This window comes from Hylobates moloch, unplaced genomic scaffold (genome assembly GCF_009828535.3).
Source record: "Hylobates moloch isolate HMO894 unplaced genomic scaffold, HMol_V3 SCAFFOLD_8, whole genome shotgun sequence".
NCBI lineage: Eukaryota > Metazoa > Chordata > Mammalia > Primates > Hylobatidae > Hylobates > Hylobates moloch.
This window is the reverse complement of record NW_026652283.1, coordinates 87,074,057-87,101,431: the sequence shown is the minus strand read 5'-3', so window position 1 is coordinate 87,101,431 and position 27,375 is coordinate 87,074,057. Positions and strand designations below refer to the sequence as shown.

The 27,375-nt window shown below is 45.5% G+C and overlaps 1 protein-coding gene across 13 annotated transcripts in view; it reads left to right on the top strand.

Moving 5' to 3' along the window:
- TRAK1 (trafficking kinesin protein 1) overlaps positions 1-27,375 on the top strand; it is a 216,499-nt gene that overhangs the window by 157,024 nt on the left and 32,100 nt on the right. For all 13 annotated transcript variants that reach the window (XM_058443543.1, XM_032161965.2, XM_058443544.1 and 10 more), the window contains 7 exons: positions 9,116-9,192; positions 17,277-17,393; positions 20,650-20,750; positions 21,639-21,747; positions 24,211-24,289; positions 25,674-25,804; positions 26,416-26,490. In XM_058443543.1, coding sequence (XP_058299526.1) covers positions 9,142-9,192; positions 17,277-17,393; positions 20,650-20,750; positions 21,639-21,747; positions 24,211-24,289; positions 25,674-25,804; positions 26,416-26,490 — 663 coding nt within the window. In that variant the 5' untranslated portion in view covers positions 9,116-9,141. The remainder of the gene's footprint in view (positions 1-9,115; positions 9,193-17,276; positions 17,394-20,649; positions 20,751-21,638; positions 21,748-24,210; positions 24,290-25,673; positions 25,805-26,415; positions 26,491-27,375) is intronic.

The window sequence follows — 27,375 nt, the reverse complement described above, 5'->3', positions numbered from 1 at the left end:
CTTGGCCAAGCCTTCAAGGTGGTGGCTATAACTTGGGAGAAGATAGAAGAGGTTTATGCCTAGGAAAAGAGTTCAAAGTGAAATTCTTCTCAGTTATGGCTGTATCATGAAATTATTTCTGCGATCTGACTAAATTTTATTTAATAACAATTTTCTAATTTTAAAATAGTCTAGTCTAAGTGGGGCAGATTAGTACCTTTATGTGCTGTTTATCAGTGCTAGTTTCTCAGTGGGTGATTTGCCATTTCTAAACAATTTTGCTATCTGATAAACATCATTGTGGACCCAAGGAAGTCCAAGTCAAGGGTTGAGACAATACAGTAATGTTTTTTTATTGTTTTGTTTTGTTTTTTGAGACAGAGTCTCGCTTCTGTTGCCCAGGCTGGAGTGCAGTGGCTTCTGTCGCCCAGGCTGGAGTGCAGTGGCGCAATCTCGGCCCACTGTAAGCTCCACCTCCTGGGTTCACGCCATTCTCCTGCCTCAGCCTCTCCGAGTAGCTGGGACTACAGGCGCCTGCCACTACACCCGGCTAATTTTTTTTTGTATTTTTAGTAGAGACGGGGTTTCACCGTGGTCTCGATCTCCTGACCTCGTGATCCGCCCGCCTCGGCCTCCCAAAGTGCTGGGATTACAAGCGTGAGCCACCGTGCCCGGCCTACAGTAATGTTTTTGCATTGTCATTTAACAGGGAAGTGGCTGGAATATGGCATGGTTCGGGGATGCTTGCTTGAGTGTTATTTATTTAATAACTTAAATATCACCCACTTTAACTAGACAATTCAAAGATTTTCATTAAATGCACTGAGTTGTGCAACCATCACCATAATTCAGTTTTAGAACTTTGCATTCCCCCAGCAAAGATCTTTTGTGCTTGTTTACAGTTAGCTCCCATTTCCCACTTCTGATCCTAGGCAACCACTAATCTGGTTTTTTTTTTTTTTTTTGAGACAGAGTCTTCACTCTGTTACCTAGGCTGGAGTGCAGTGGCACAATCTTGGCTCACTGCAACCTCCACCTCCTGGGCTCACCCACCTCAGCCTCCTGAGTAGCTAGGACTATAGGCATGCCACCACGTCTGGCTAATGTTTTTATTTTTTGTAGAGATGGGGTTTTGCTATATTGTCCAGGCTGGTCTCAAACTCCTGGGCTCAAGTGATCTACTTTTTAAAAATTGTTGTTATTTTTTGAGATGGAGTCTCACTCTGTCACCCAGGCTGGAGTGCAGTGGCAGGATCTCAGCTCACTGCAACCTGTGCCTCCCAGGTTCAAGCGATTCTCCTGTGTCAGCCTCCCAAGTAGCTGCGATTAAAGGCATGTGCCACCATGCCTGGTTAATTTTTGTATTTTTAGTAGAGACGAGGTTTCACCATGTTGGCCACGCTGGTCTCAAACTCCTGACCTCAGGTGATCTACCCGCCTTGGCCTCCCAAAGTGCTGGGATTACAGGCATGAGCCATGGTGCCCAGCAAAGTGATCTACTTTCTTTCTTTTTTTTGTTTTAAGTGATCTATCTATCTTTATAATTTGCCTTTTCTTATACATTATATGAATGGAATCATACAATATGTGGTATTTTCATGTGTTTTTTTTTTCTGAGCATAAGGATTTTGGGGTTCATGCTATAGCGTTCATGAACTTCATTCCTTTTTATGACTCAATATTCCATTGTATGGACATACCTACTGTGTTCATTCACCAGTTGATGGACTTTTTTGGCTATAATGAATGACGCTGCTATGAATGCTTATATACATATGTTTATGTTTATGTGTGCATATATGGTTCCAATTATCTTGAGTAGATACTTAGGATACTTTAAAAAGTCTTCGTGACCTTAGGCAATTCACCTGACTTCTCAGAACCTCAGTTTCCCTGTCATATAAAATGTGGCGATACAGCTACTAGGGAGGCTGAGGCAGGAGAATTGCTTGAACCTGGGAGGCAGAGGTTGCAGTGAGCTGAGATCGCGCCATTGCACTCCAGCCTGAGCAACAAGAGCAAAACTCTGTCTCAAAAAAAAAAAGTGGGGATAAAAGTATAAGTTACTCTCAGCACTGTATCTGGCAGAGATAAGTGGGCATTCCTGCTGTAAGCTGAGTCACAACAACCATTTGAAGATGTTCCACTGATCAAAAGTGCTTTGCCAAATCAGCCTGGTCTAGGTATCTGGGCAGACTGTAAAAACTACAGATTTTACAAAAGTGGGCAGAAGAGCTGACACTTGGATAGAGTGTCAGCTACAGGGAGGCACCTTCCTTTTGGCCTGTGGGAAGAGCAGGAAATTCCCAGATGAAGAAGTGAGAGAGAGACAGTCCGTACGAGAAGGAAATGGCATGCACACAAGTACCAGGCCAGACATCTGAGAGTGGCATCACTGGGTGTGGAGGAGCTATGGTGAAGAGTCAGCTTGGGTGGCAGGGGAGGAGGCAGGAGGGTTGGGCTGGGCCAGGTAGGCATGGTCCCTGTATGTCCTGTGTGTTGAGGCTGCTGCTTGTAGGAGGTAGAAGAGCTGGGAAAGATTATTAAGCAGAGCAGGGACTAATTAAGTTCAAAAGCTACAAGCTTTTAACAAACCTTTAAAGGACATCTATTTTGTAATGCCTGGAAACTTGGATGACTGGTGACTCATTTAGAATTTTATGGAAAGCTTTTTAGTTCCCAGGTTCTGGGACCCCAGGTTGGCTCCCAGGTTCTGAACCTCTGTCCCCTGCCCCTGTGAACAGTGCAGACAGTAAGTGCTTATTAAGTTTACTTCCTGGGGCATCAGGGGCCAGATGTAGTGTTGCTTTTTCATCCTGACAACTGCTGCTGCTATCAAAAGCGAGAGGTGATCAACTGGTTTGTGGACCATTCTTTTCTTTGGCACCTAAGTACCAGTTCTGTTTCAACTGGGTATATCAGAATTGCTAGGGGTACGCGTCTACTTTGAATGTTTATTCAATCCCTTTGCAGTTTTTATAATGAAAATTATAGAAAATTGACTTTTAAAAACACTGATGCTAAGGTGTAGAAGATAGGAGGAAAAATTATTGAGGGGAGGGTGGAGCTCAGTTTCTTAATAAAACTTTGGGAAACACTGTTTTAATTAAAGAAATGACCTATACGTAAGGCAGAATGCAAACAGCCCAAAATGCAAATATATCAGGCAGTCTTGAATATCTTTTTTTTTTTTTTTTCTGAGACAGAGTCTCGCTCTGTCGCCCAGGCTGGAGTGCAGTGGCGTGATCTCGGCTCACTGCAAGCTCCGCCTCCTGGGTTCACACCATTCTCCTGCCTCAGCCTCCCGAGTAGCTGGGACTACAGGTGCCTGCCACCACACCCCGTTAATTTTTTTTTTTTGTATTTTTAGGAGAGACGGGATTTCACCGTAGTCTTGATCTCCTGACCTCATGATCTGCCTGCCTCGGCCTCCCAAAGTGCTGGGATTACAGGCGTGAGCCACCGCGCCTGGCCCTGAATATCTTTTCTACTCGTGGCTACTTGGTTTTTGAGTTATAAGTGTCTTCTTGAGGGTTTGGGAGGTTTTTCTTTTTATATGTACACACATGCATACACACATATGTACATGTGTGTGTAAAATATTCATTTATTCATGCCAGAGATATGTAGAGCTGACATCAATGGGAGGAATGTTACCAGAATTAGGTTAAGTAGTGATGAGAGTTATTCATTCTAACAACGTTATGAGAATCTTTTCCTCCAAAATACATGAATGGGAAGTGAGGTTTTCTAACTATATTTTCTTAAAGAAGACTGATAAGACGAAAATGTCAAGAAAGCTTTTATCAAGCTTGTTAATTTGACACACAACATAGAGACACAGGGTCCCTTGGGGAGGGCAGGTTGCTGTGATGGAACTGTAGAGATTCTCCCCACCCACCCCTCGGGTTAGGCCTCTAGGTTCTGCTTTCTGCCTGGGTCTTAGATCTTTTGCTCCAGCCCCACCACTCCCTGAGCTCTGCTCCTTCCAACTTCTCCTGGCTCCTTTGGAAGCTCTGGACAGTGTCAAGATACAAACCCCAATGCCACACCACCTTTGTTTTCTTCTCATGGGGTTTTCCTCGGGGTCTTCAATTCCAGTCACTCCTGAGCTTCCCACTGGCCAAATCTCCTTGGCATCAGGCAGGGAGATGTTTCTGTTCTCTTCTGGGCCTGCACACTGTATGTTTGGGGTTTTTTGGCTGGCATCTCCTGGATGCTGGAAGATGGTTGCCAACATTTATTCTTAAAATTGTTTTGAGCGTGGTTTAATTTAGTATAAAGGCTGCTTTACTGGTTTTCAGAGTAAGGCATTCCATGGAGCTCACCCCACCTCCATCCCCCCTCTCTGTCCCCATTAGCTGTGACAGCCCAATCATATGTCTCCCTCCCTCTGTTCAGACAGCCCAGGGCTCCTCGTTTGAATTTGGCTTCATAATTCCTTACTTTACCTGCCATCCCAAGAAGAAGGACTTGATTCTCCTCTTATCTCAAAGTGGATTCTGCCAAACCAAAAATCTCCCTCCTCCAGCTCCTAGGAGGGTGTGTCTGTCAGGCAGACCTCCTGTCACTGTGGGTTGTGGGCAGCCCTCTGCCTGGCACATTATTACACAGTGACATTAACTACTCTCCCAGTGCCAGTGGTTTCTTGGGGGCACTGCATCTTCCCTCTGATTTTCTAACTCATGCCCATCTCCAAAGCGGACATCACTCTTGTCCTTGTTGTCCCAGTGAGAAGCCCTGATCCAATGCTTTTTGATTTACCTCCCACTCAGTTTTAGTTCTTAAATCTCAGGGTAAGAGCCCACTTCTTGCCACCTACACTTTCCTTGCATTAATCCAACAGCCTCGATGCTTGTCAATCTAAATTGCCTTGCACCCCCTCCCCCATTGCTGCACACTGGAGCCAAAATGCTTCTGAAATATAAACCTTATTGCATAACCCCCCTTCAAAAACTCTCTAGTGGCTTTCCATTTAATTCCACACTTCTTAAAGTGACTTGTCAGGCTTCGAACCCCCTGAGCCCCATCCCCCAGGCTGCCCTGTTTTCTGTGTGCCCCAGGAGGGCAGGTGTCCTGCCTTGTTCACTGCAGAGCTTGGTGCGTGGTAATGGTTGTTTGTTGTTAGTCAGAGGTGAGGCATGTGTATTTTACTATGATGGGTAGGCAGCAAGTTGCATTTAACTTCTTTTTCTAGGAGATGGACCATAATTTTCTTATATTAAGTTATCGTAGAGACTGAGCACGGTGGCTCATGCCTGTAATGCCAGCACTTTGGGAGACCGAGGCAGGTGATCACCTGAGGTCAGGAGTTCGAGACCAGCTTGGCCAACCTGGTGAAACCCCGTCTCTACTAAAAATACACAAATTAGCTGGGCATAGTGGCAGGCACCTGTAATCCCAGCTACTCAGGAGGCTGAGGTGGGAGAATCGCTTGAACCAGGGAGGCGGAGGTTGCAGTGAGCCAAGATTGCGCCATTGTACTCCAGCCTGGGCGACACAGCGAGTCTCTGTCTCAAACAAAAGAAAAAAATATTATTGTAGAGGTTTATGGTGGCTCCTTTATTTTACTTTTCTTTCCTTTTCTTTTTTGAAACATCTTTTGGGTGGAAGTGGATTTATTTGGTAGCCCTCCTTGGGTCAGAAATGGAATTTCTCTTTGAAATACGTTCTTATAGAGAGAGACACTTGACCACGGTTGATTGAAGATTTAGTGCCTAGGAAGTTGGTATTTGAAAAGCATAACCTGTGGTTATGCTGTCTGAAGGCATGGTTTATTATTTTTTCACCTTCATTGGTCTCACTCCTGCTTCCTTATTTCTTGGAACAGGAAATCCAAAACATAGAAGTTAATTGGTGGCTGCTCAGAGCCCCTTGGCTTGGATAGAGTCTCCTGAGAAAACCTAAGCCTCCGAACCCAAGGTCAGGGTTCTTTTTTCCCCTAGGCCCAAATGCTGCTTGCTCTGTTTACACACTTCCTACACATCAATGGTTTGTGCCTTGCTCTTGTGTCCTTTATGGTCTTCCGTTTTAGTCCAGGAGCCAGACTGGCCTAGGTGCAGTCCCTGCAATGCAGCCTCATTCTCTGTGACTTCAGTTGGGTCCTTAACATCCAGATTCTTAATGTCTCAGAGCCTCAGTTTTCTTATCTGTGGAGTAGTCATCACGACTACCCTGCAGGGTTGTTGTGAAGATTAATTGAGAAAGCATGTTAAATCCCTTGACATAATAGGGGCACCATCAGTGTTAACTGCTGCCTCTACCGAGAGTCCGTTATTTTGACATTTGCCACCTGCTAGCTGTGTGACATTGGGTGAGTTATTCAGCCTCTCTGGGCCTTAGTTTTCTGTTGTAAAATGGTGTTAATGTAAGTGCTTACCCCTTATAGTATTGCTCTGAAGATTACATAAAATAATCCATATAGAGGGCTATGAATGGTGCCTGGCCATGGTCACTGTGCTTAGTAAAGCTCAGCTCACTGCAACCGCCACCTCCCGGGTCCAAGCAATTCTCCTGCCTCAGCCTCCCGAGTTAGGATTACAGGCGTCTGCCACCACGGCTGGCTAATTTTTGTGTTTTTAGTAGAGACAGGTGTGCATTTTATTGGGTTCAATTTTTAAAATATTTTAAAGCTTTATAAAAGAGCAACACAAGGGGTCCTTGTAAGTGGTAGATACATGAACCAACACAGGTAATAAAATTATATAGAGCTTAATACACACATGTGCACACAAATAAGTGCAAGTAAAATGGGAACTCTGAGGAAAAGTTATGGATTGTATCAGTGCTGATATCCTGGTTGGGATATTATGATCTTGCAGAATGTTACCATTGGGGGAACTGGATAAAGGGTATACAGGATCCCTCTGTATTATTTCTTCTCTTTTTCTGAGGTGAAGTCTTGCTCTGCTGCCCAGGCTGGAGTGCAGTGGCACGACTTCTGCCTCCTGGGTTCAAGCGATTCTCCTGCCTCAGCCTCATGAGCAGCTGGGACTACAGGTGTGTGCCACGTGTGTGTGTGTGTGTGTATATATGTATATATATATATATTTTTTTTTTTTTTAGTGGAGACAGGGTTTCGCCATGTTGGCCAGGCTAGTCTCAAATTTCTAACCTCAAGTGATCCATCTGCCTCGGCCTCGCAAAGTGCTGGGATACCAGGCGTTAGCCACCACATCCGGCCCCCTCTGTGTTATTTCTTCTGTCTGCTTGTGGTTATCTACACATGACTGACTATCTGAATAATTAGTTACCTTAATTCAAAAACTTAGCCTTAAAAATTTGAGTGTTATCTCTAAATAATATAGTGTTAGAGAAATAGCAGCTCTGAATCTTCTTGTACAGAGAATAGAGCCAGGTTAGTTAAAATGTAGCCCAGTTTTCTTTTTTTCCGGGAAGGCAGAGGACTCAGTTTTTTAAGGAGAGTGGGTGCCAGTGAGTGGGGGTAAGCAGGCCCTCAAGTGACAACACAGATTTAAACACAGAGGCCACTTAGTTGCTGTGGTCTGTTACCTGGTGTATAAAGGGTGCTGCAGATGCTTTGGCGTGCTGGCTGGGGGGTCCCAGGGTTTTTATCTGCACTCATGCAGACCATCACAGCTGTGCGTGAAGAAAACTAACTTGGGTTGGTAGCATAGAGTCTTCACTTAAGCACTTGTGTGACCTCGAGCTGATGGACTATCTGGAGCAATTTGAGCTGGACTTCATCTACATCAAATTAGATCGTGGCTTAAAGCTACCCTTATAAATCTCCCTTGCTTCTCCCTCCCTGGCAGCTCTGTCTGAGGCAGCATATTCCGCCCGGCTTGGACAGGAGGGATCTCATGAAAGCGTTGGGTGGAGGGGTCTGCTGGCTCTGGTGGCGCTGTCTTGGTAGGGTTTCAGATTTAGAACCAGATTTCAGGTCTCCTCCCTAAGCTAGAAAATCATTCCAACAGATCCGATTTCTCTGAGCTAATTTACTAGGATGATCTCTACTTGCATTTAATAAAATATTCAGAGACCTATTGAATTCCAGTTGCTGTTTGCCATTTGTAATGCTACTGAGTCTGACTTAGTAATACGCTTCAATTCCCAAATGCGTCGCACGGGCTGTTACTGAATGTGGGTCATTAGGAAAGCTTTGACTCTTAACAGAATTATTCACTGAAGTCTTAGTTACAAAGCATTACTAAGAAGTTATTTATTTAGTCCCAAAGTGACAGGTTTCAAAAAATTTTGCACATTGGCCGGCCATAAATCCATTTATATTCACTCCTCCCCCCATAGAATAAAACTTTTGCTACCTTCTTCGTGTTTGTTGAGCTGCGAATCAGTTCCTTGTCATTGATTTAAAATAAAACAACCCCGATGTATCTTTAGCAGACAAAAGCCTTCTTTTGTTTCACAACCCATTTCTCCAACGGAAGGAGAACAAAGACCCATAGTCCTAAAGTGCTTGTGTGCAGCCTTGTATGACCACAGTAAATTGTACATGTAATGAAATATTACTCTCTGTGTGTGTATGTGTGTGTGTGTGTGTGTGTGCAATCATAGTAGTCTTTTTAATGTATATTTAAAAAATAACCTAGTTTTCATGGTATGGAGCTGGTTGCATAACCTTAGAATGTAGGCCACTCGAGGAGGAGGGGGCTATGCCATCACGAAATTATCAGTTTAAGACTATTGTTTAATAATTATGCCAACAGCTGCTTTCTGAAGGATCCCAGTCTGTTCATATGGTTGAGTCTGTATGGTTAGTGGAGTCTAAATCCTACAGGCCTTTCTGATCATTCACACATGGGTGGCTGTGCTGCTGGCCCCCACGCCACCTACTTCAGTTTGCTGAATATCTGTGAGGCTAGACCCCCTTCCACTCCATTGCTTCACCCTCAGCACATGCTCACACACACAGACACACAATGTCAAGATTTCACAGGGGTTACAAGTCCCCCTGCCCCCAGACTCATCCTCCAGTCGCTGGAACTGGGAAATGAAGTCTGGTGGTGGTGAGTACATTGCGGGTTGAACCCAGCAGAGCCAGTGACCCTCTGTGTCTAATGTGCAGGCACAACATTAGGGGTGCTTTTTTAGATGAGTCATTTGTTTGGCAGGTTTGTGACATTGGGAGTCTCATTGTCATTTTTATTTCTTACAGTTTTATGTGCTGAAAGAGTTGGCCAGATGACTAAGACATATAATGACATAGATGCTGTCACTCGGCTTCTTGAGGAGGTAAGTGCTCTAGGGGAAGGCAAAAGAGTTGTTTATAATTGACTGGTTTTCATGGATACTGATTAAAGAATGCCTTATCGCCTGTTTCAGTGAGAATCTTGGAAATTGGTCTCTTTTGAGGTACAATTTAATGGCTTTACTTTTTGAAGTAGTAGCTATGTAGGCCTTTATAGCTGTAATTTTGTGCAGATATTTTAAAGGAATGTATTAATAGCACTAAATGTAGTGTGTTTAAATACTTGGTAGAATATCCAGTTGTAAGTATAAAAAATCCTGAAACATTGACTAATGATATATTTTAAGTGCATTCTAAAAATGTCAGAAAAATATATCATCATCTGTGTCTTCCTAATGTATTTAAGTTTTTACTTAGGCTAGTGGAATATTATGCAGTGTCAGCATGGAAATAAGCAAAATAAGCATGGCAAGAAAAATTTAAGAAAGTTGCTTAAGATTAGGTGAGCTGCCTGTATTTTAGAGACTGTAGTTTTCTGAATTTCTTCTCAGTATTCTGTTGCAATTGAGGATTAAGTATTATGAAGGTCTCTAGAAACAGATGAGTATAATATGTGTATCTGCATGCCTGGAACAGGCCAGAACATGGTAGGTTCTTAGTATTTGTTGAATAAGTCTCCATCATTAATACACTGCCCCCTTCACTGAATCAGGCCTTAAATGGACAGGTGCTGCCTTCTAGACCCTTGCTTCTGCTCTGGAATCTGGAATGATTTTGGGGCGTGTGACTGTGATGTGGAGGACACAGAAATCATTGTTATTGTTTTCAGCCAGTGGGAGGTCAGGGTTGAAGCTCAGACAGAAACTGGGCTAGCTTGTTTCCCAGAGGTTTTTTTGGAGTGTGTGGTGTTCTTTCACCGTTTTTATGTGTCTCTCTTCCTGTGTCTCTACCGCTGCACATCCAGCATTCTCTTCCTGGTCCTGCCATCTACTCCTGTTTGATCCTCTGAGGTGGGGAAGTCACAAACTCATCAGCTCCCCAGAAGTGATGTCAGGGTTTTTGGCTATGTGACAGGGTGTCAAGGGCGGTATTTTGGGGCACTGACCTTCAGCCTTCAGGTGTCACTCCAGTTGCGGCTGTCTTTGGTGTTAGCCACGTGGCAGGCTGCCTTGGTTGGCACCACCGACTTTTGAAAATGGTTAATCGCTGACCCCTTTCTGCTGCATCTGTTTCCCCCAACAGTGCTCTCCAGATCTTACAAAGTGCTTCCGGCGCCCGCTCATCACCCCCTGTTCAGGTCATTGAGTCTTCTGAGAGGGGTCCTAAATCTGTACCTTTATTTTTATTCCAAGGCCACCACTCAAGCTCTTGGGGCCTCAGCAGTGAGATTTTAGCTTCTCTCTGCTTTACTCTTCCTTGCAGTTGCCACTGTCCATGCCCTCTGTGAGCCCCTCACCCTTTCTCTAAGGCTCTTCGTTGTGTAGTCAAGGCCACCCATTGCTCACGGTCCTGAACCCTCCTCTTCACTGTCCTGAACCTTCACTGTCACTGGGGACATGGCTCCTGCTCTCCCACCCTTGGCCCTCTATGGCATCTAACTGCATTGGTTCTTTCCTGCTTCTCAGTCTTATGCTGCAGGGCCTGCCGGGGACCTTTGAAGTTGGCCCCAACCCCATCCCCAGGTAGTCTGTGCCCTTGCTGCGCCCCAGACATAGGAGTCACCCCACAGTCCTGTTTGTTTTGTTTATCCAGCTGGATGAACAATTTATTTTTTATTTTTTTGTAGAGGTAGGATCTCCTTATATCGCCCAGGCTGATCTTAAACTCTGAGGCTCAAACAGTCCTCCTGGCCTGATGCAGTGCCTTACGCCTGTAAACCCCAGCACTTTGGGAGGCCAAGACAGGTGGATCACTTGAGCACAGGAGTTTGAGACCAGCCTTGCCAACATGGCCAAACCCTCTGTCTACAAAAAATACAAAAATTAGCTAGGCATGGTGGCGTGTGCCTGTAATCCCAGCTACTCGTGAGGCTGAGGTAGGAGGATCACTTGAGCTCGGGAGGTGGAGATTGCAGTGCACCGAGATCATGTCACTGCATTCTGCTTGGGCACCAGAGCGAGACTCTGTCTCAAAAAATAAAACAAAACAAAACAAAATTAGAACCAAATTACAGCCACTGTTTATTTGAATCTCTCACATGTTTAAATTAAAAAATTCTCTCACCTTGGCCTCCCAAAATACTGGGATTACAGGCGTGAGCCACCGCACCCAGGCTGTTTTATTTTTAAAGGGTCTTCATGGCAACAGCGTCTGTTTGTGTCTATGTGTTCCATGTCTAATGCCATTCTGTTCCTGTCCTGATAAGATTCATGCCTGAGTTACTGCCTTTCCTTGGAACTAGGAGGGTGTCCTGGTTAAAGTCTAACTGTCCCAGTCATGTGGCTGTTGCACTGTGCCGTGCTTTTCCTGGGCTTTGGCTCTGTTTGTTCTGTTCTCGTGCTATGGTTTGCATGCCTGCCACAGGCAGGCAAGTGGGGGATTTGCACAGGATCCCAAAGCACAGCCTTCCACCAGTGTGGAGAGTTCGCTTCTGGTTTTAAGGGGAAGAGGATGCTATGGCTCACCTGGGCTTGCTGCTGTCTGGAATGCACCTTTGGGCAGAGCTTGCCTCCTCCTCAGTTACAGAGAGGGTGTTTCCACTGGCCCCTTAGTCATGCTTTTTATCCTGAAATTGGTGAATGAGATGAGTCAGTTGCTAAGTGTAGGCAGCAGGCTGTTCGGAATCTCTAGTGGATGTGTCAGTCAGTGCAAGAGTTCATTGGTAAGAAGGGGCTGAGACTCAAGTTACAGTCTTTTTTAAGTCTATGCTTTTAAAGCATAGTGAGGAGAGGGAGCAGGCAGTTAGCATGAGCTCTACCTTGCCTCATTTCTTGGGGGAATAAAGGAACTAGTTCTTTTAATAGCTTATTTCCAAGGGCCTGAATTACTTGTTTGTGGTCTCTTTTTCTCATTGTAGTTTAATCCAGTGGCCATCTTCTAGCTGTTTTCTGGTTTTTATCCTTTTTTTTTTTTTTTGGTAAGGATGGGGTCTCACTGTGTTGCCCAGGCTGGTCTTAAACTCCTGGCCTTCTCAAACTCCTGATTCTCCCACCTTGGGCTCCCAAAGTGTTGGGATTACAGACATAAGCTGCCACGCCCAACCTGTTTTCTTGTTTTTAGAAGTAAACATTAATCATATTTTGGCTAGAGAAGTGGGAGGTTTTTTTTCATTCCTGTAATTCTCAAAGAAAAACCCAACCAGCTTGTTGCCTCAGTAAAATTAAAGAGAAGAAACTAGAGACACTACAATAACGTTTCTGTTTAAATTTTCATTTTATCTATAAATTTTTTTTTTTTTTTTTTTTGAGACGGAGTCTCGCTCTGTCGCCCAGGCTGGAGTGCAGTGGTGCAATCTTGGCTCACTGCAAGCTCCGCCTCCCGGGTTCACGCCATTCTCCTGCCTCAGCCTCTCCGAGTAGCTGGGACTACAGGCGCCCGCCACCACGCCTGGCTAATTTTTTTTTGTATTTTTAGTAGAGACGGGGTTTCACCGTGGTCTGGATCTCCTGACCTCATGATCTGCCCGCCTCGGCCTCCCAAAGTGCTGGGATTACAAGCGTGAGCCACCGTGCCCAGCCTATAAATATTTTTAATATAACTTTTTATTTTCAAATTTTTGAGTACATAGTAGGTATATATATTTATGGGGTACATAAGATACTTTGATAAAGGCATATGCTGCATAATAATCACATCAGGGTAAATAGGGTATCAGGCTGAGCAACGTGGCTCACACGTATAATCCAGACACTTTGGGAAGCTGAGGTGGGCGGATTGCTTGAGGCCAGAAGTTTGAGACCAGCCTGGGTAACATAGTGAGACCCTGTCTCTACAAAAAGTTAGATGCTGTAACTGAGGAAGAGGCAAACTTTGCCCAAACGTGCATTCCAAAAATTAGATAGGCATGGTGGTGCATGCCTGTGGTCCTAGCTTCTCAGAAAGTGAAGTGGGAGGGTTGCTTGAGCCCAGGAGTTTGAGGCTATGGTGAGCTGTAATTGCACCACTGCACTCCAGCCTAGGCGATAGAGTGAGACCTGTCTCAAAAAAAAAAAAAAAAAGGTGGAGGTTGGAGAAAGAAAGGAATATCATCACTTCAAGCATATATTATTCCTTTGTGTTACAAACATTCCAATTATACTTGTAGGTATTTTTCAATGTGCAATAAATTACTGTTAATTGTAAGCACCCTATTGTGCTATCAGATACTAGATCTTATTCTAACTATATTTTTATATGCATTTGCTATGACTTCTTGCTTTTTCTTCTGGCAGAGAGTATTCTTTAAAATTACTCTAAAGATTACATTTCTGGTATAGACCAGGGAAGTGTTTGTCCTTCGTGGGGCAAGAAGAGGCGAGGTGGCCCTTAGGTGCAGGGTTTGAGGTGTGACAGGTAGGACAAAGGACTTCATTGTTGAGCTCACTGCTCTACTTGTTTCTCTTCCCCTTCCTGTCTCCCAGTTCCTGTTGGTTTCTGGCCGTTTGTGTGCTGGAAGCCTTCCGCATCCTTCAGGTGCTCTGGCAGTCCCTTGCCATGCCTGAGCCATCTTCATTATTATGCTGTGTGCTTGATTTGTTTGCATTGAAATGTGTGTACAAAATGTGGCTAAAGGCCGGGCGCAGTGGCTCATGCCTGTAATCCCAGCACTTTGGGAGGCTGAGGTGGGCAGATTACTTGAGGTCAGGAGTCCGATACTAGCCTGGCCTACATGATGAAACGCCATTTCTACCAAAAATATAAAAATTAGCTGGGCGAGGTGGCGTGTGCCTGTAGTCCCAGCTACTTGGGAGGCTGAGGCAGGAGAATCACTAGAACCTAGGTAACAGAGGTTGCAGTGAGCTGAGATCATGCCACTGCACTCCAGCCTGGGTGACAGATCGAGACTCCATATCAAAAACAAACAAAAAATGTGGCTAAGGCATGCAAAATATCAGTGCTTGTTGGAACTTGGCAGCCTGGATGCATGAAGGCAATGCAGAACAGGTAGTCAGGTAGTGATCTGAGGAGCACTGATGAAGCACCTGCTGAGTGTTCAGTCTGAGAACTAGTTTTAGTAGAGACATTTGGTAGACTTGAGTTAGATTTTTGGAGACTATACTTCCAAAGAGAAGTGAACATTGGTATTGGAGTTTTAACCAAATCCAGCTGAAACCACTTGGGCTAGGTGCTAATTTTGAGTCAGCCCCTGGAGACTTTAATTCTGTGCAGTCTCCCTCACACAGTTCTTTGAATCCTTTCCTCCAGGTACCTAATAAGCACAGCTGTTGAGTCTGAGAAATGACAAAGGGCCATGAAATAAGGTACCTTTTTTTTTTTCTAGTTTGTATTTTGAGATGGGGGGTCTCCTGTGTTGCCCAGGCTGGTCTTGAACTCCTGTGCTCAGGAGATCCTCCTGCCTTAGCCTTCCAAAGTGCTGGGATTACAGGCATGAGCCACTGCACCCGGCCAAGGGAACTACTTGGTAGACACTGACCAGTGTGGATAAATGTGCAGAGATGAGCATCTCTGTTGATTGGGCAGATTCACCATGTCCCCTTTGCCCCATGAGAGGGCCGTCTCCACATGTACTGTGTTTCCAGAAAGGCAAGGTCATGATGGGGAGGCACAAATTATGGGAATGAGTTGGGGAATTTGCAGCTCTTTTTTTTTTTTTTTTTTCTTTTTTTGAGACAGAGTCTCGCTCAGACACCCAGGCTGTAGTGCAGTGGAGTGAGTGAGCCCCGCCTCCTGGGTTCAAGCGATTCTTCTGCCTCAGCCTCCCGAGTTGCTGGGATTACTGGCTCCCGCCACCATGCCCAGCCAATTTTTGTATTTTTAGTACAGACGGGGTTTTGCCATGTTGGCCAGGCTCATCTCAAACTCCTGACCTCAAGTGATCCCAAAGTGCCGGGATTACGGGTGAGAGCCACTGTGCCTGGCCTATTTACAGCTCATTTTTGATACTGTGATACCTGGCTGGCTTCTGGGACTGTGGTGACAGCATTGCCAGTTTGGGGACTGTGGAAGGCCTGGAGGAGAGAGACCATCATCCTGCAAGAGGGAGCCAAAGTGCTGTTGAATCCAGTCTTCTCAAACTGTACTTGACCTCAAGTGCTGTGCTCATACTGCAGTGAAGTTCCTGTGGTTAGCAAAGGGAGATGTCTGCTATTGCATGGAATAATTGGGTGGATATCTAAGACATTAGAAATAAAAGCTGACTGTTCTCTTTATTCTAAAACTCAGTGAATCATAAAGCTAGAAGAGTTTTTCTAGAATATCTCAGCTAGCCTGCCCCTTTACTCTACCTTCATTTAACAGTTGAGGGAACCCATGTTCGAATAGAGAACCCATACTCTCCCAGTTTACAGTAGGATAGTTCACCTGGAGCAGTTCAATTTGTGACCAGTACCTGCTGTAAGAAACATAGCTTAGGTTGTAACCTAGTACTCACATAGTAAATATGTGACAAACAACAGTTTAAACATGAAATAATACTCTTATTACATATAATGCACTTTAGTGTTTTCAATTCCGTGCCATTGTATTTAAGTTAAAACAAAATGTCAGTTGCTGTTACTAAAATGGTTTCTCAACCCACTAATGAGTTTGAAACCTGTGGCCTGAAAAATGAATCTGTTCATCTAGCACAGTGGCTGACACCTATAATCCCAGCATTTTGGGAGGCCGAGGAGGGCGAATCACCTGAGGTCAGGAGTTTGAGACTAGTGTGGCCAAAGTGGTGAAACCCTGTCTCTACTAAAAATACAAAAATTAGCTGGGTGTGGTGGCGCATGCCTGTAATCCCAGCTACTCAAGGGGCTGAGGCAGGAGAATTGCTTGAACCTGAGAGGCGGAGGTTACAGTGAGCCGAGATCGTGCTACTGCACTCCAGCCTGGGTGACAGAGTGAGATTCTGTCTCAAAAAAAAAAAAAAGAAAAAAAGAATCAATCTGTAGTGTGCTTTATCCCTGTGAAGCAAAAGCCGTTTGCCTGGGACCATGTGGGTAGTTAATAGCAGGTGTTGGATCAGAACCTAGGACTCCTCCCCAGCGTTTTTCCTACCCCAAACGACATGTTTCCATTCTTTCTTTCAAACCAGATGAACAGAGTAATTAGCACAGACTTCTAAAATGATTTGATTTTTCTGACTTCTCCTCCCCTTGCCAGAACCCAAGTTGAATCTGACTGTGGTAGCAACTCGCTAAGTCTGCATTTGCTGATGGTGTCTGTCCACTGTCAGGGGACGTCTTTCTTCCCACAGAGGCTTTCCTGCCTTTCTATGCCACTCCAAATTTTCCTCTGTGTACTGGCTCTGCCTAATTGATGCCATCAGCTCAGCTAACAGAAAATTCTGTGCCCTTAAGAGTGTTTTTGTCTCTGAAGTATGGCAATTTTATGCATAACGTCTCCATTTTGAAAGTTGTTTTTTTCTTAAATGAAACCTAAGTAGCCTTTTCTAAGTAAAAAAACAAAAAAGCATGTAATTGTTTTTGAGAGTAACTTTAAACATTTTTGTTTCACATGAGGCAGAAATAAGGAATTCAATGCATTCCAGCCTAATGTGTGCTAAAGAGGCTGCCTCCCTGTATCAGCTCTTGGCTTCGTTGTAAGAGCATTTTAGAATTTCTATATTTATTCATTCATTCACTTAACAAATAGCTACTGTTTCCCTGTGCCAGGCCCTGGCAATACAATAGCCCAACCCTCAGGTGGAGAGACAGGTTATCAAGTGATTGCACAAATATCAAAAGCAGTTGCAAATAATTGTTTTTAGAAGCATTTTTTTTCTTTCCTGTAGGAACAAAGATTTGTTTTCATTACATTTTCAGGCTTCCCTTTCCTTGCGTGATGTCTGTGTAGCTCTCACACACTATGTGGGCAGAGGTTATGCCTGTTTCAACAGGCATCAAATGCCAACACAGATGGTGAATTATTAATTCCTTTGTTATTTCTAGATGCTCATGTTTTCCTCATTTGACACTGAGCACCATTGACTCCTTCAGGAAACACAGGTCTTTTGAATCCCTGTTCTCCCTCTTTCCTTTCGTAGAAAGAGCGGGATTTAGAATTGGCCGCTCGCATCGGCCAGTCGTTGTTGAAGAAGAACAAGACCCTAACCGAGAGGAACGAGCTGCTGGAGGAGCAGGTGGAACACATCAGGGAGGAGGTAAGACACCGGAGGCTGAGGCTTCCAGAGGGGCCTGCCACAGGCCTGGGAGCCGTGGGCGTGGCTGAAGGAGATGACAGAATGGGGTCCTAGTTGGAAGGACACTCCTGAGGGCACGACTGCAGCCTAAGCCCAGAACTGTCTGTTCTGAAACGGTCACCTGGGAACTAAAAGCCACCTTCCTGCAGCTCCTGCTGCTGCTTGTGTCTCCTTTCTTTCCTCAGGCCATGTGGATTGGATGGCTCAGGGCGGGCACGGTCTTCACTTAGTCGTACATCTGTGTGCCATGTTGGGCCAGCCACAGTGCTTGTCCTTGGAGAGTCTAGACTCCACCCATGCAGGCTGATCAAGATGCTCCATGCTTGGCAGAAGGGCACCCAGGCTAACACAACAACGAGCAGGGGTTCCTGAGTCAGGCTGGGCATGGGCAGCTGGAGAAGGAGCCCTGTTAGGAGGCCAGCTCGTGTACACAGAGAAAAGTGGCGACTCACATTCATCGTTGCAGTATAATTTTGTGTGTGTAAAACAAAACAAGACAAAAATAGCCTATTGTTTTCATGATAGAAACCCTCTTATTTCCATGATATAAATCTTGGCTGATGGATATCAATGGTGAGAGGAAGGGCATGGAGCTTTTCGGCTTATCTTAGGGTACCTAGGTTTAGAAGGAATGATGCTGATTTTCTGGAAGGGACGTGGTGTTGACAGAGGAGAGCGGCTGTGGAGTCAGATGGGGTTGCTAGGGCAAGGATAAGAAGCTTAGAGCCAGGCCCTACTTAGTAGCTTCTTTTCTATCACCCTGTTCTTCTAACAGTGAATTTTAACCAGTGAAACAGCACTCCTCCTTGTTTCTTTTCCCCTTTTCTTTTTCTTTCTTTTTTTTTTTTGAGATGGAATTTCGCTCTTGTCACTCAGGCTGGAGTGCAGTGGTGCTATCCCGGCTCACTGCAGTCTCCACCCCCCAGGTTCAAGCTATTCTCCTGTCTCAGCCTCCCGAGTAGCTGAGATTACAGGTGCCCGCCACCACACCCAGCTAATTTTTCAATATTTTTGGTAGAGACGGGGTTTCACCATGTTGGCCAGGTTGGTCTCAAACTCCTGACCTCAGGTAATCTGCCCGCTTCAGCCTCCCAAAGTGCTGGGATTACAGGCATGAGCCACCGCCCCCAGCCTTTTTTTTTTTTTTTGAGATAAGGTCTCACTCTGTCACTCAGGCTGGAGTGCAGTCGTGAGATCACAGCTCACCGCAGCCTTGACCTCCTGGATTCAAGCGATCTTTCCACCTCAGCCTCCTGTGTAGCTGGGACTACAGACATGTGCCACCATGCCTGGCTAATTTTTGTGTTTTTTATAGAGAAGGGTTTCACTATGTTGTCCAGGCTGGTCTCAAACTCCTGGGCTCGAGCAATCCACCCGCCTCGGTCTCCCAAAGTGCTGGGATTACAGGCGTGAGCCCCTGCGCCTCTTCTCCCTTATTTTCTATCAGAAACTTTCTTGGTGGGAGTGGATGCCCTTGTTCACATTCCTAAGATGTATTCAACCTTTTTCCTTGTTAAAGCTATTCCTAGTGCATTGTTGTCTGTGTTTAACAGTAGTTAATGTGATGAAATATGATGAAGCATAGTCGCCACTATATAAGAAAAGTTTTAATCCTGGGCTTTCTTTAATATATAATAAGGGAGAATGCTGTTGTATTTTAGGAGAAATAAAGTGATTCCTGCATTCCCTGCCCCCAGCGTCATGACCTGGATTCCCTCTCATGTGACTGGTGGGAAAGCGTGCTGGGTCAGCCTGGCCCCCTCCCAGCCACTTCTGAGCAGAGAGGGACATGCCACCCAGTAACTCACAAATGGTCACCCGTCAGCTTCTTCACTATATTGTTCTTGCTTGGGACAAACCTCACCTTGCACAAAGAGGATCCAACTCTCTGGGAGTGGAAATGCCTTTTTCCCCGTTGGAAAACCTTTGAATTTGAAAGCTATAACATGTTTCCCTTTGGCATATTATTAAATTATCAGTCTAGGTGTTGAAGCTAAAACTTTTATGCACATAAAATTGTCTTCTCCATGGAAGACATAATAATTCACTCTGTTATGTAGAAAAGTTGCAATAAACCATAGACCCTAAGTCAAATTATAAACAAGAAAGAGTTAAAACGTAACTGCAGTTTTTCTTATAGCACTGGTTCCCTATTCATCAGTACTGCAGAGTGAAAGGGCAAATGAAAACTTCTACAGTACAACTTTATTTAAAAACTTTAAGTACAAATCAGGGTGATTTGCAAAGCCATCTCAGCAGGAGTCAATGTAGCCATTCCCTGATGGTTGTCTCTTTTCTTCCTGTGTGTGAAATTCCTATCTAGTAAGCATTGAGCACGGAATGAGGTCTGGCTGGGCTTGGCCAGGAGCCTTGTGAGGGTGCATCACAGGATGGGGCTGTGTGGTCATCCAAGTGTGAGAGCAAGGGTTGGAGAGCTGCCTGTATTAGCCCGTGCAGAGCTGGCATCTCCAGGATCCTATTTGGAGTTGGGATTTGGTTCTGGCAGAAGTGAATGAATGGCCTTTTCTTTCATTTAGTAACATGATCAATTTTTCTGGCTATTTGCCCAGCTGGTTATCTGGCTATTTCCAAAGCCCCTGAACAGTTGTATCCCCACAAGCATCATTCTTTTTTTTTTTTTTTTTTTTTTTTTTTTTGAGATGGAGTTTCTCTCTGTTGCCCAGGCTGGAGTGCAGCGGCATGATCTCGGCTCACTACAACCTCTGTCTCCTGTGTTCAAGCGATTCTCCTGCCTCAGCTTCCCGAGTAGCTGGGATTACAGGCACATGCCCCCACGCTGGGCTAATTTTGTATTTTTAGTAGAGATGGGGTTTCACCATGTTGGTCAGGCTGGTCTCAAACTCCTGACCTCAGATGATCCACCCACCTCGGCCTCCCAAAGTGCTGGGATTACAGGTGCCAGCCACTGTGCCTGGCCCCCAACCATCATTCTAGTCCCCTCTCTGCTCCTGCCTGTACCAAAGTAAAAATTATGAATTTAGACAGCTTTCTACCAAAAAGTAATTGTGTTTCTTTTAAATAGATCAAATGAAAGCCTGTTTTTTTGAATAGCATGAAATCAGTTTAAATGCTTTCACTTTCAACGGTGAATTTTAAGAAAAATATTGTCACTAAGTGGTAAGTATTGGCATGTGAATTGAGGAGACGGTATCACCTTTTGGGAAGCAAATGATGGGCCCCCGCTCTGCTTGTGCAGGTGTCTCAGCTCCGGCATGAGCTGTCCATGAAGGATGAGCTGCTTCAGTTCTACACCAGTGCTGCAGAGGAGAGTGAGCCCGAGTCCGTTTGCTCAACCCCGTAAGTCACCAGAGGGCTGCATTTCTGGAGGCCAGAGCACAGGCTGGCCGCTGTTGATGTCCTTGGAGTCACCTAGACAGGGTCACCTTCAGCAGCAATGGAGGTCAGCTACTCTCAGCCTTCTCTGGACGGAACACCTCCAAGTGCCTCAAACAGATTGATTTTACTATTTTAGCGGGATACGGATGGACAGGTTTTTAGTTTTCCTTTTCCTGGGTCTTATTGCTTGTTTGTCAATTTAGATTGATTTGCCCTGGCACATTAATGGATAATGGGTTAGGCTCTGCTGTTGGAGAGAATTCAGGGTTCTGGTGCCAGAGGTGCTGTGGCACGTCCTTGGGACAGAAGGCGTGGTGTCTTCTCTGAGAGTCAGCAGATCCTCATGATGGGAGCATGAACTCTAGAGCCCAGTGGGCTGGTTGCAGATCTTGGCTCTGGGACGTACTAGCTGCATGCTGTTGGCTAGGTTACTTAACCTCTGTACTTGTTTTGTCATTTGTAAAATGGAGATAACAGTAGAACTTAGGTCACAGAGTTATAAGCATTAATTGAATTAAAACATACAGAGTACTTAAAAGAGTTCTTGGCACATACAAATGCATTATGAGTATTAAATAAACTCCCAGACATCCTGGAATTGTGTGGGCTTTAAACAGAGTTGGTCCCCTGAATTCTAAGGTGTTGTGGCAAGTGTGGATAAAGGGTTGAGATGTGGGTTCTGAATTGGTGGTGAGCCTGTGCACTGGGGGCGCTGTCTTCCTGGAGTTGGGAGAGCGGTCTGGTGGGTCATTGTCCTTCCTGCAAGCCCTTCTTTGTGTCTCCACATGGTTTGCCAGGTGGTGGGAGGAAACGCGTCTCCCTAGGTTGTGAGCGTACTTTCTCCCCCAGGTTGAAGAGGAATGAGTCGTCCTCCTCAGTCCAGAATTACTTTCATTTGGATTCTCTTCAAAAGAAGCTAAAAGACCTTGAAGAGGAGAATGTTGTACTTCGATCCGAGGTGATGTGCCCTCCCTTCTCATGCCCCTGCTGGAAGGGAGGTGGCCCCATTCGCCTTATCTGGCAAGGACAACCATGGTTAAGTGCCCTCCTCAAAGGTGGCAGTCTGTGAAGAGCTGTACCAGGCGCTCGGCAGACGTGCCTCCTCTGTGCTCTGGGCACTGCCTTCCAGCCCAACACATGCCTCCCTGGCTGGGGCAGGCAAACCTGGTGAATGACATGGTGTGTGGACCAGGAAGAGTTGGAGATCCCCTCCTTCACAGTTGCTCCTGCAGTGAGGTCTCCCCTGGTGTTCTCCAGCTCTGACCACAGCACCTGTGGAGAAACCCAGCCTTATTTTCATGCTACCACTGATCAGATGTTCAAGGAAGTAGTCCATGGGTGCTCAGAGAGAGCCATATTTCTTTTTCTTTTTTTTTTTTTTTGAGATGGAGTCTTGCTATGTCACCCAGGCTGGAGTGCAGAGGCGTGATCTTGGCTCACTGCAACCTTCACTTCCCAGGTTCAAGCTATTCTCCTGTTTCAGCCTCCTGAGTAGCTGGGGCTACAGGCGCATGCCACCATGCCTGGCTAATTTTTGTATTTTTAGTAGAGGTGAGGTTTCACCATATTGGTCAGGCTGGTCTCGAACTCCTGACCTCAGGTGATCCACCTGCCTCGGCCTCCCAAAGTGCTGGAGTTACAGGTGTGAGCCACCGCACCTGGCAGAGCCATATTTCTTAAACAATTAACTCAGAAAGGTTGAGCTGAGGCAACTTGGGGACTCATGCTTTTGAGTTTGTTTTATTGGCAAGGCATTGTGCCAGGCATTTTGCCCAAGTTATTATTTTTTTTTTTAGAATTCACAACAGGGCTGAAAGCTGGTTACTTTGATTCTCATTGGAACAGTGGGCCCCAGGCTGCTAGGTGTTTTGATAATCCAAGGTCATTCGAGTGAGTAAATGACAAAGCTAGGATTTGCAAGTCTGTGACTCTAAACCCCTTGTTTTTCGCCTTCACCCACTGCCCCTCTCTAGAAACACCGATACGTGCAAATTTAGTACTGTTTGTCTTAATTACTGGTGATTTCTGTCCTCTAGCCAAGGTATGGTGTGGTACAGTACAGCCCTGTTTATCAGGCCCCTGTGTGTCAGGTTGGAGCTGTGTGCCCACTTAGGCTGGCCCTGGGTTCCTGAGAGCCCCTTAATAGTGCAGACCGTCTGTCAACTTGAACTTGCCCACACCTTGGTAAGATCTTCATGTCCCGTCTGAACAAGATGCTCTTCTGCACGTCTTGTTCTGTTAGACCTCACCTCTTCCAGCACTTTGTTCACTGACGGGTCATGTAAACCCAGATTGACCAAGAAGTCTGCCCAGGTTTCCTCTGCCAGCCAGTAGCTGAGCAAGGCAACAGCCCTGTGCTCCCTATTCTGAGTCCAGTGCTACCTCTTCCAGCACCTGCCCCAGGTAAATGCTCCAGCCCTGGGCGCCCAGCAACTCACCCAAAGCCAGCTGAGGGAATCTGATCCCAGCTACAGATTCTTGCTACCCCACATCCATTTTCTGAAGTGTAATGATTTTCTGGGGCCAGGACTGAGGGCTCAGAGACACTTCTGTCTAACTGGGGCTCTTGCTTGCTTTGTCTCTTTCTCTCCCTCTTTCTCTCTCCCCTCCCTCCTTCCTTCCTTCCTTCCTTCCTTCCTTCCTTCCTTCCTTCCTTCCTTCCTTCCTTCTTCCATGGGAGTCTTGCTCTGTCACCCACGCTGGAGTACAGTGGCATGATCTTGGCTCAAGCAGCTCTCCAACCTCGGCCTCCCAAAGTGCTGGAATTATAGGTGTGAGCCACTGCACCTGGTCTCGGGGCTTCTTCTTTGGGCCTTCATATCTCTATCATCCCACCCTTTTCAGCCAGGGCAAGTTGTCCAGAGTCCTGGGATGGCTCTTGTGCCTCTGCATTTTAATGCTTTTGTGTTGGACCTTGTTCTTACTAAGCTTGAACACAGCAGGTTTAACTCCAACTTGGGACCTCATGGTTCAGTGCCTGGCACATAGTAGGTGTTAGCCATTCCTGTGTGGTTATCCTTGGGATGCCTGCTGTGGGCAGGATAGTGTCCTAGGCACTGTGTGGGTCACAAAGCATCCATATTTATGAGCCAGGACAGCCACAAATAACAGATACAATGATAGGATGGTGGTGTTTGCGGTGTTTTTAACAGAGCAAGCTGTAGAGCGCCTGTGCCCGTAGCTTTGTGTGGCTCCCTCTAGTGGTATGCATTTTTCAGGTTTTCAGCTTTGAAAGTGCACATCCATTAAGCTGGGAATTCAGATGGACTTTCTGTATTTGAGGGTACGATGGGTGACAGGTGGGGGAATGCTGAGGGCAGCTTCCCAGACCCCGGTTAGCCCTTGCTTTATGCCTCAGCCCTTGCCTGCACCACCAGGCCAGGTGAGAATGCAGGGCCTCTGACCTGGGTCTTGTCTACAGGCCAGCCAGCTGAAGACAGAGACCATCACCTATGAGGAGAAGGAACAGCAGCTGGTCAACGACTGCGTGAAGGAGCTGAGTATGTCCCTGCACTGCTGTCTTCTTACTTCCTTGCATCTGCTGTCATGATTAGGCAGATTTGCGTCAGCTTTGCTAAAGTGCAGTCTCCTGCCAGCCTACGGCTCAGCAGCATTTTTCTTAAAACTAGAGGCCTCCCCAACCTTCCGTGGCACCCCCTCTCTATTATTTAGTGCTAAGTTGCCAGCTATGTATTATCTCAGTTTATCACTGAGGTGGATATTTAAATTTAATTTTGGCTTTATACTGGAATATTGGATTTTTTTTTTTTTTTTTTTTTTGAGATGGAGTCTCACTCTGTCACCCAGGCTAGAGTACAGTGGTTGCGATCTTGGCTCACTGCAACCTCTGCCTCCCAGGTTCAAGCGATTCTGCCAGCTTAGCCTCTCGAGTAGTAGCTAGGATTACAGGCACCCCCCACCATCATGCCTGGCTAATTTTTGTAGAGACATGGTTTCACCATGTTGGCCAGGCTGGTCTTGAACTCCTGACCTCTGGTGATCCACCTGCCTTGGCCTCCCAAAGTGTTGGGATTACAGGCGTGAGCCACCGCACCTGGCCAGAATATTGGAATTTTTTAATGCCTAAGTTAGGCCCAGCTACAGAAACCTGTGTTGAAAATGTGGAAGAACAGCTTACTACCAGTAATTTGATTTGTGGAAGTTGAAGCCAGGGTTCTCACCTTTGCAAATAAATATTTCTCTCCTCCTCTTCATTTTAAGTTTACAAGTTAAGACCAAAGGTCAAAATACTAAGAATTTTGCATTTCGTCAAAATGCTAAGTATTTTGCATTTCGTCAAAATACTAAGTATTTTGCATTTCGTCAAAATACTAAGTATTTTGCATTTCAGCAAAATACTAAGTAATGAAACACACCTCATGTTCAAATCTAGTCAAGTGAGTTATGGCTCTGAATATGGGTTGAAAATGCCAAGGAAATTGCGCTGTGCAGTCAGTAGTTCCTTTTTAGAACTGGGTGCAGCAGGGGATTCCTGTTTAGTCACATGGGTTGCTCATGTGTGGAATGTGAGGATTTGGCTAGATGCACTCATGTTTTGTCACTTTCTATCTGACCACTGGAGCCTCCCTGATTTGTTCTGGGGAGACAGCCTTGGTTGGTGGGCTAGGGACCCTACACTGAGCTCAGGAGTGCTATCTAATGGGGTGAGGTTCTTTTTCATAACTGATTGAGCCCTGAAGAAGCTGCTTTGCTTCTCCATGTGGGAAAATGGTCACTATGAGTTCCTTCCTGCACCCTCCCCACTCTACCCTGTCTTTTAGTAAGGGTGGTTTTTCTTGTGCAAACCACAAAGAAACCATTCTCTCTGGGTCTGCATGTGTGGTTTTCTGACTTCCTCTCATGATTGTTGTTTCTTTCTCAAAGGGGATGCCAATGTCCAGATTGCTAGTATCTCAGAGGAACTGGCCAAGAAGACGGAAGATGCTGCCCGCCAGCAAGAGGAGATCACACACCTGCTATCGCAAATAGTTGATTTGCAGAAAAAGGCAAAAGCTGTAAGGCTTCTCTGTTTATCTGGCTGATAAAACAATGGCCATGCTGAGATGGGGAAGGGACATTTACTCCAGAAGACAGTGCTCTTTAGTTTCATATCTTAGCAGTTCGTGTTGCCTCTTTGCAGAAAAAGCTTAGTGGACTCAGTAGTGTAAAACTGATTACCCTGAATCGGTGACGAGTCTTATTTGTGGCCTCTTATCTCCTAAAATTATATGGAATTCATTAAAAAGATGTTGTAAATATGGACTTTTGCAGTTTAACTTATGGATCATCTAGTGTAGTATTTGTTTTTACACAGTGCACTAGGTATGTGCTGCAGTATCCTCTTCAGATTTAAGAAGAGGCAGCAAAATGGACTTTTCTTTTAGTGTGGGGTAAAATGCTTCCAGAGAGCTTTGGAAGATGGGGGTGGGGCGGTGGGCTATAGAGAATGAATGTGGATATAGGAAAGAGTTTACCTTCAAAATTATATAAAAAGCAGAATTTGAGTATAAGATGAGCATGTCCTTGTAGAAAGTGATGAGTTCATAACGGATTAGGTTAATAAGAGGGAAAAAGTTGGACTTTTACTAGGTATCTTAGAAAGTGATCTATCTTTGCCATGCTTTAGTGCGCAGTGGAAAATGAAGAACTTGTCCAGCATCTGGGGGCTGCTAAGGATGCCCAGCGGCAGCTCACAGCTGAGGTGAGCACCTCTCCCTCATTCCTTCAGTGCCTCTGATTGCAGCGAAGGTGGATTAGCCTTCCCGGACAGCTTTAGTCACGTCCATCGCAACTACTGTTTTTATTTTGCATTTCATTTCATTTTTATTCGTGGGAGAGTAAACCCAGTTGCACCTTGATTCTGTGCCCACTGACACTGTTACTGGTTATGGGCACCTGTGTGGCAGGGCTCTACGCCAGCTGAGCCTGGCACGTGCAGGTGCCCAAAAAATGTTCAAAGAAATGAAACAATACAACACAGAGCACTCTGGGAGAGGAATCTCACAGGTGTGGCTTGAAACATGGGTGTGACGATTTTCTTTTTCTTTCTCTCTTTTTCTCTTTTTGAGATGGGGTCTCATTCTGTCACCCAGGCTGGAGTACAGTGGCATGAGCATGGCTCATCGCAGCCTTGACCTCCCCAGGCTCAGGTGATCCTCCTGAGTATCTGGGACTACAGGTGTGGGCTACCACGCCCACCTAATTTTTGTTTTTTTTGGAAAGATGAGGTTTTGCCATGTTGCCCAGGCTGGTCTCAGCTTCTGTGCCCAAGCAAACCGCCTGCCTTGCCCTCCCAAAGTGCTGAGATTACAGGTGTAAGCCATCATTCCTAGCCTGATTTTTCTTTTGCATAAAGTTGGTTTTGTTTCATTTGCCCATTGTTGGTATTTTAGAAGATTTCTGAGTCTGTAAGCTTGCCTCAAGTCAAAGAAAAAGCAAGCCTTTGAAAATTCTGTTATTTGGCCACAGGCGCACAGGGCAGCTGGTTCCACACGTGCTGGGAACTCTGTTAGATTGCTGTGTCTTTCTGGCCCTTGGATGGGCAGATGTGTGTACACCTAGGTGCTCAGGAGATCCTGACCCTCTG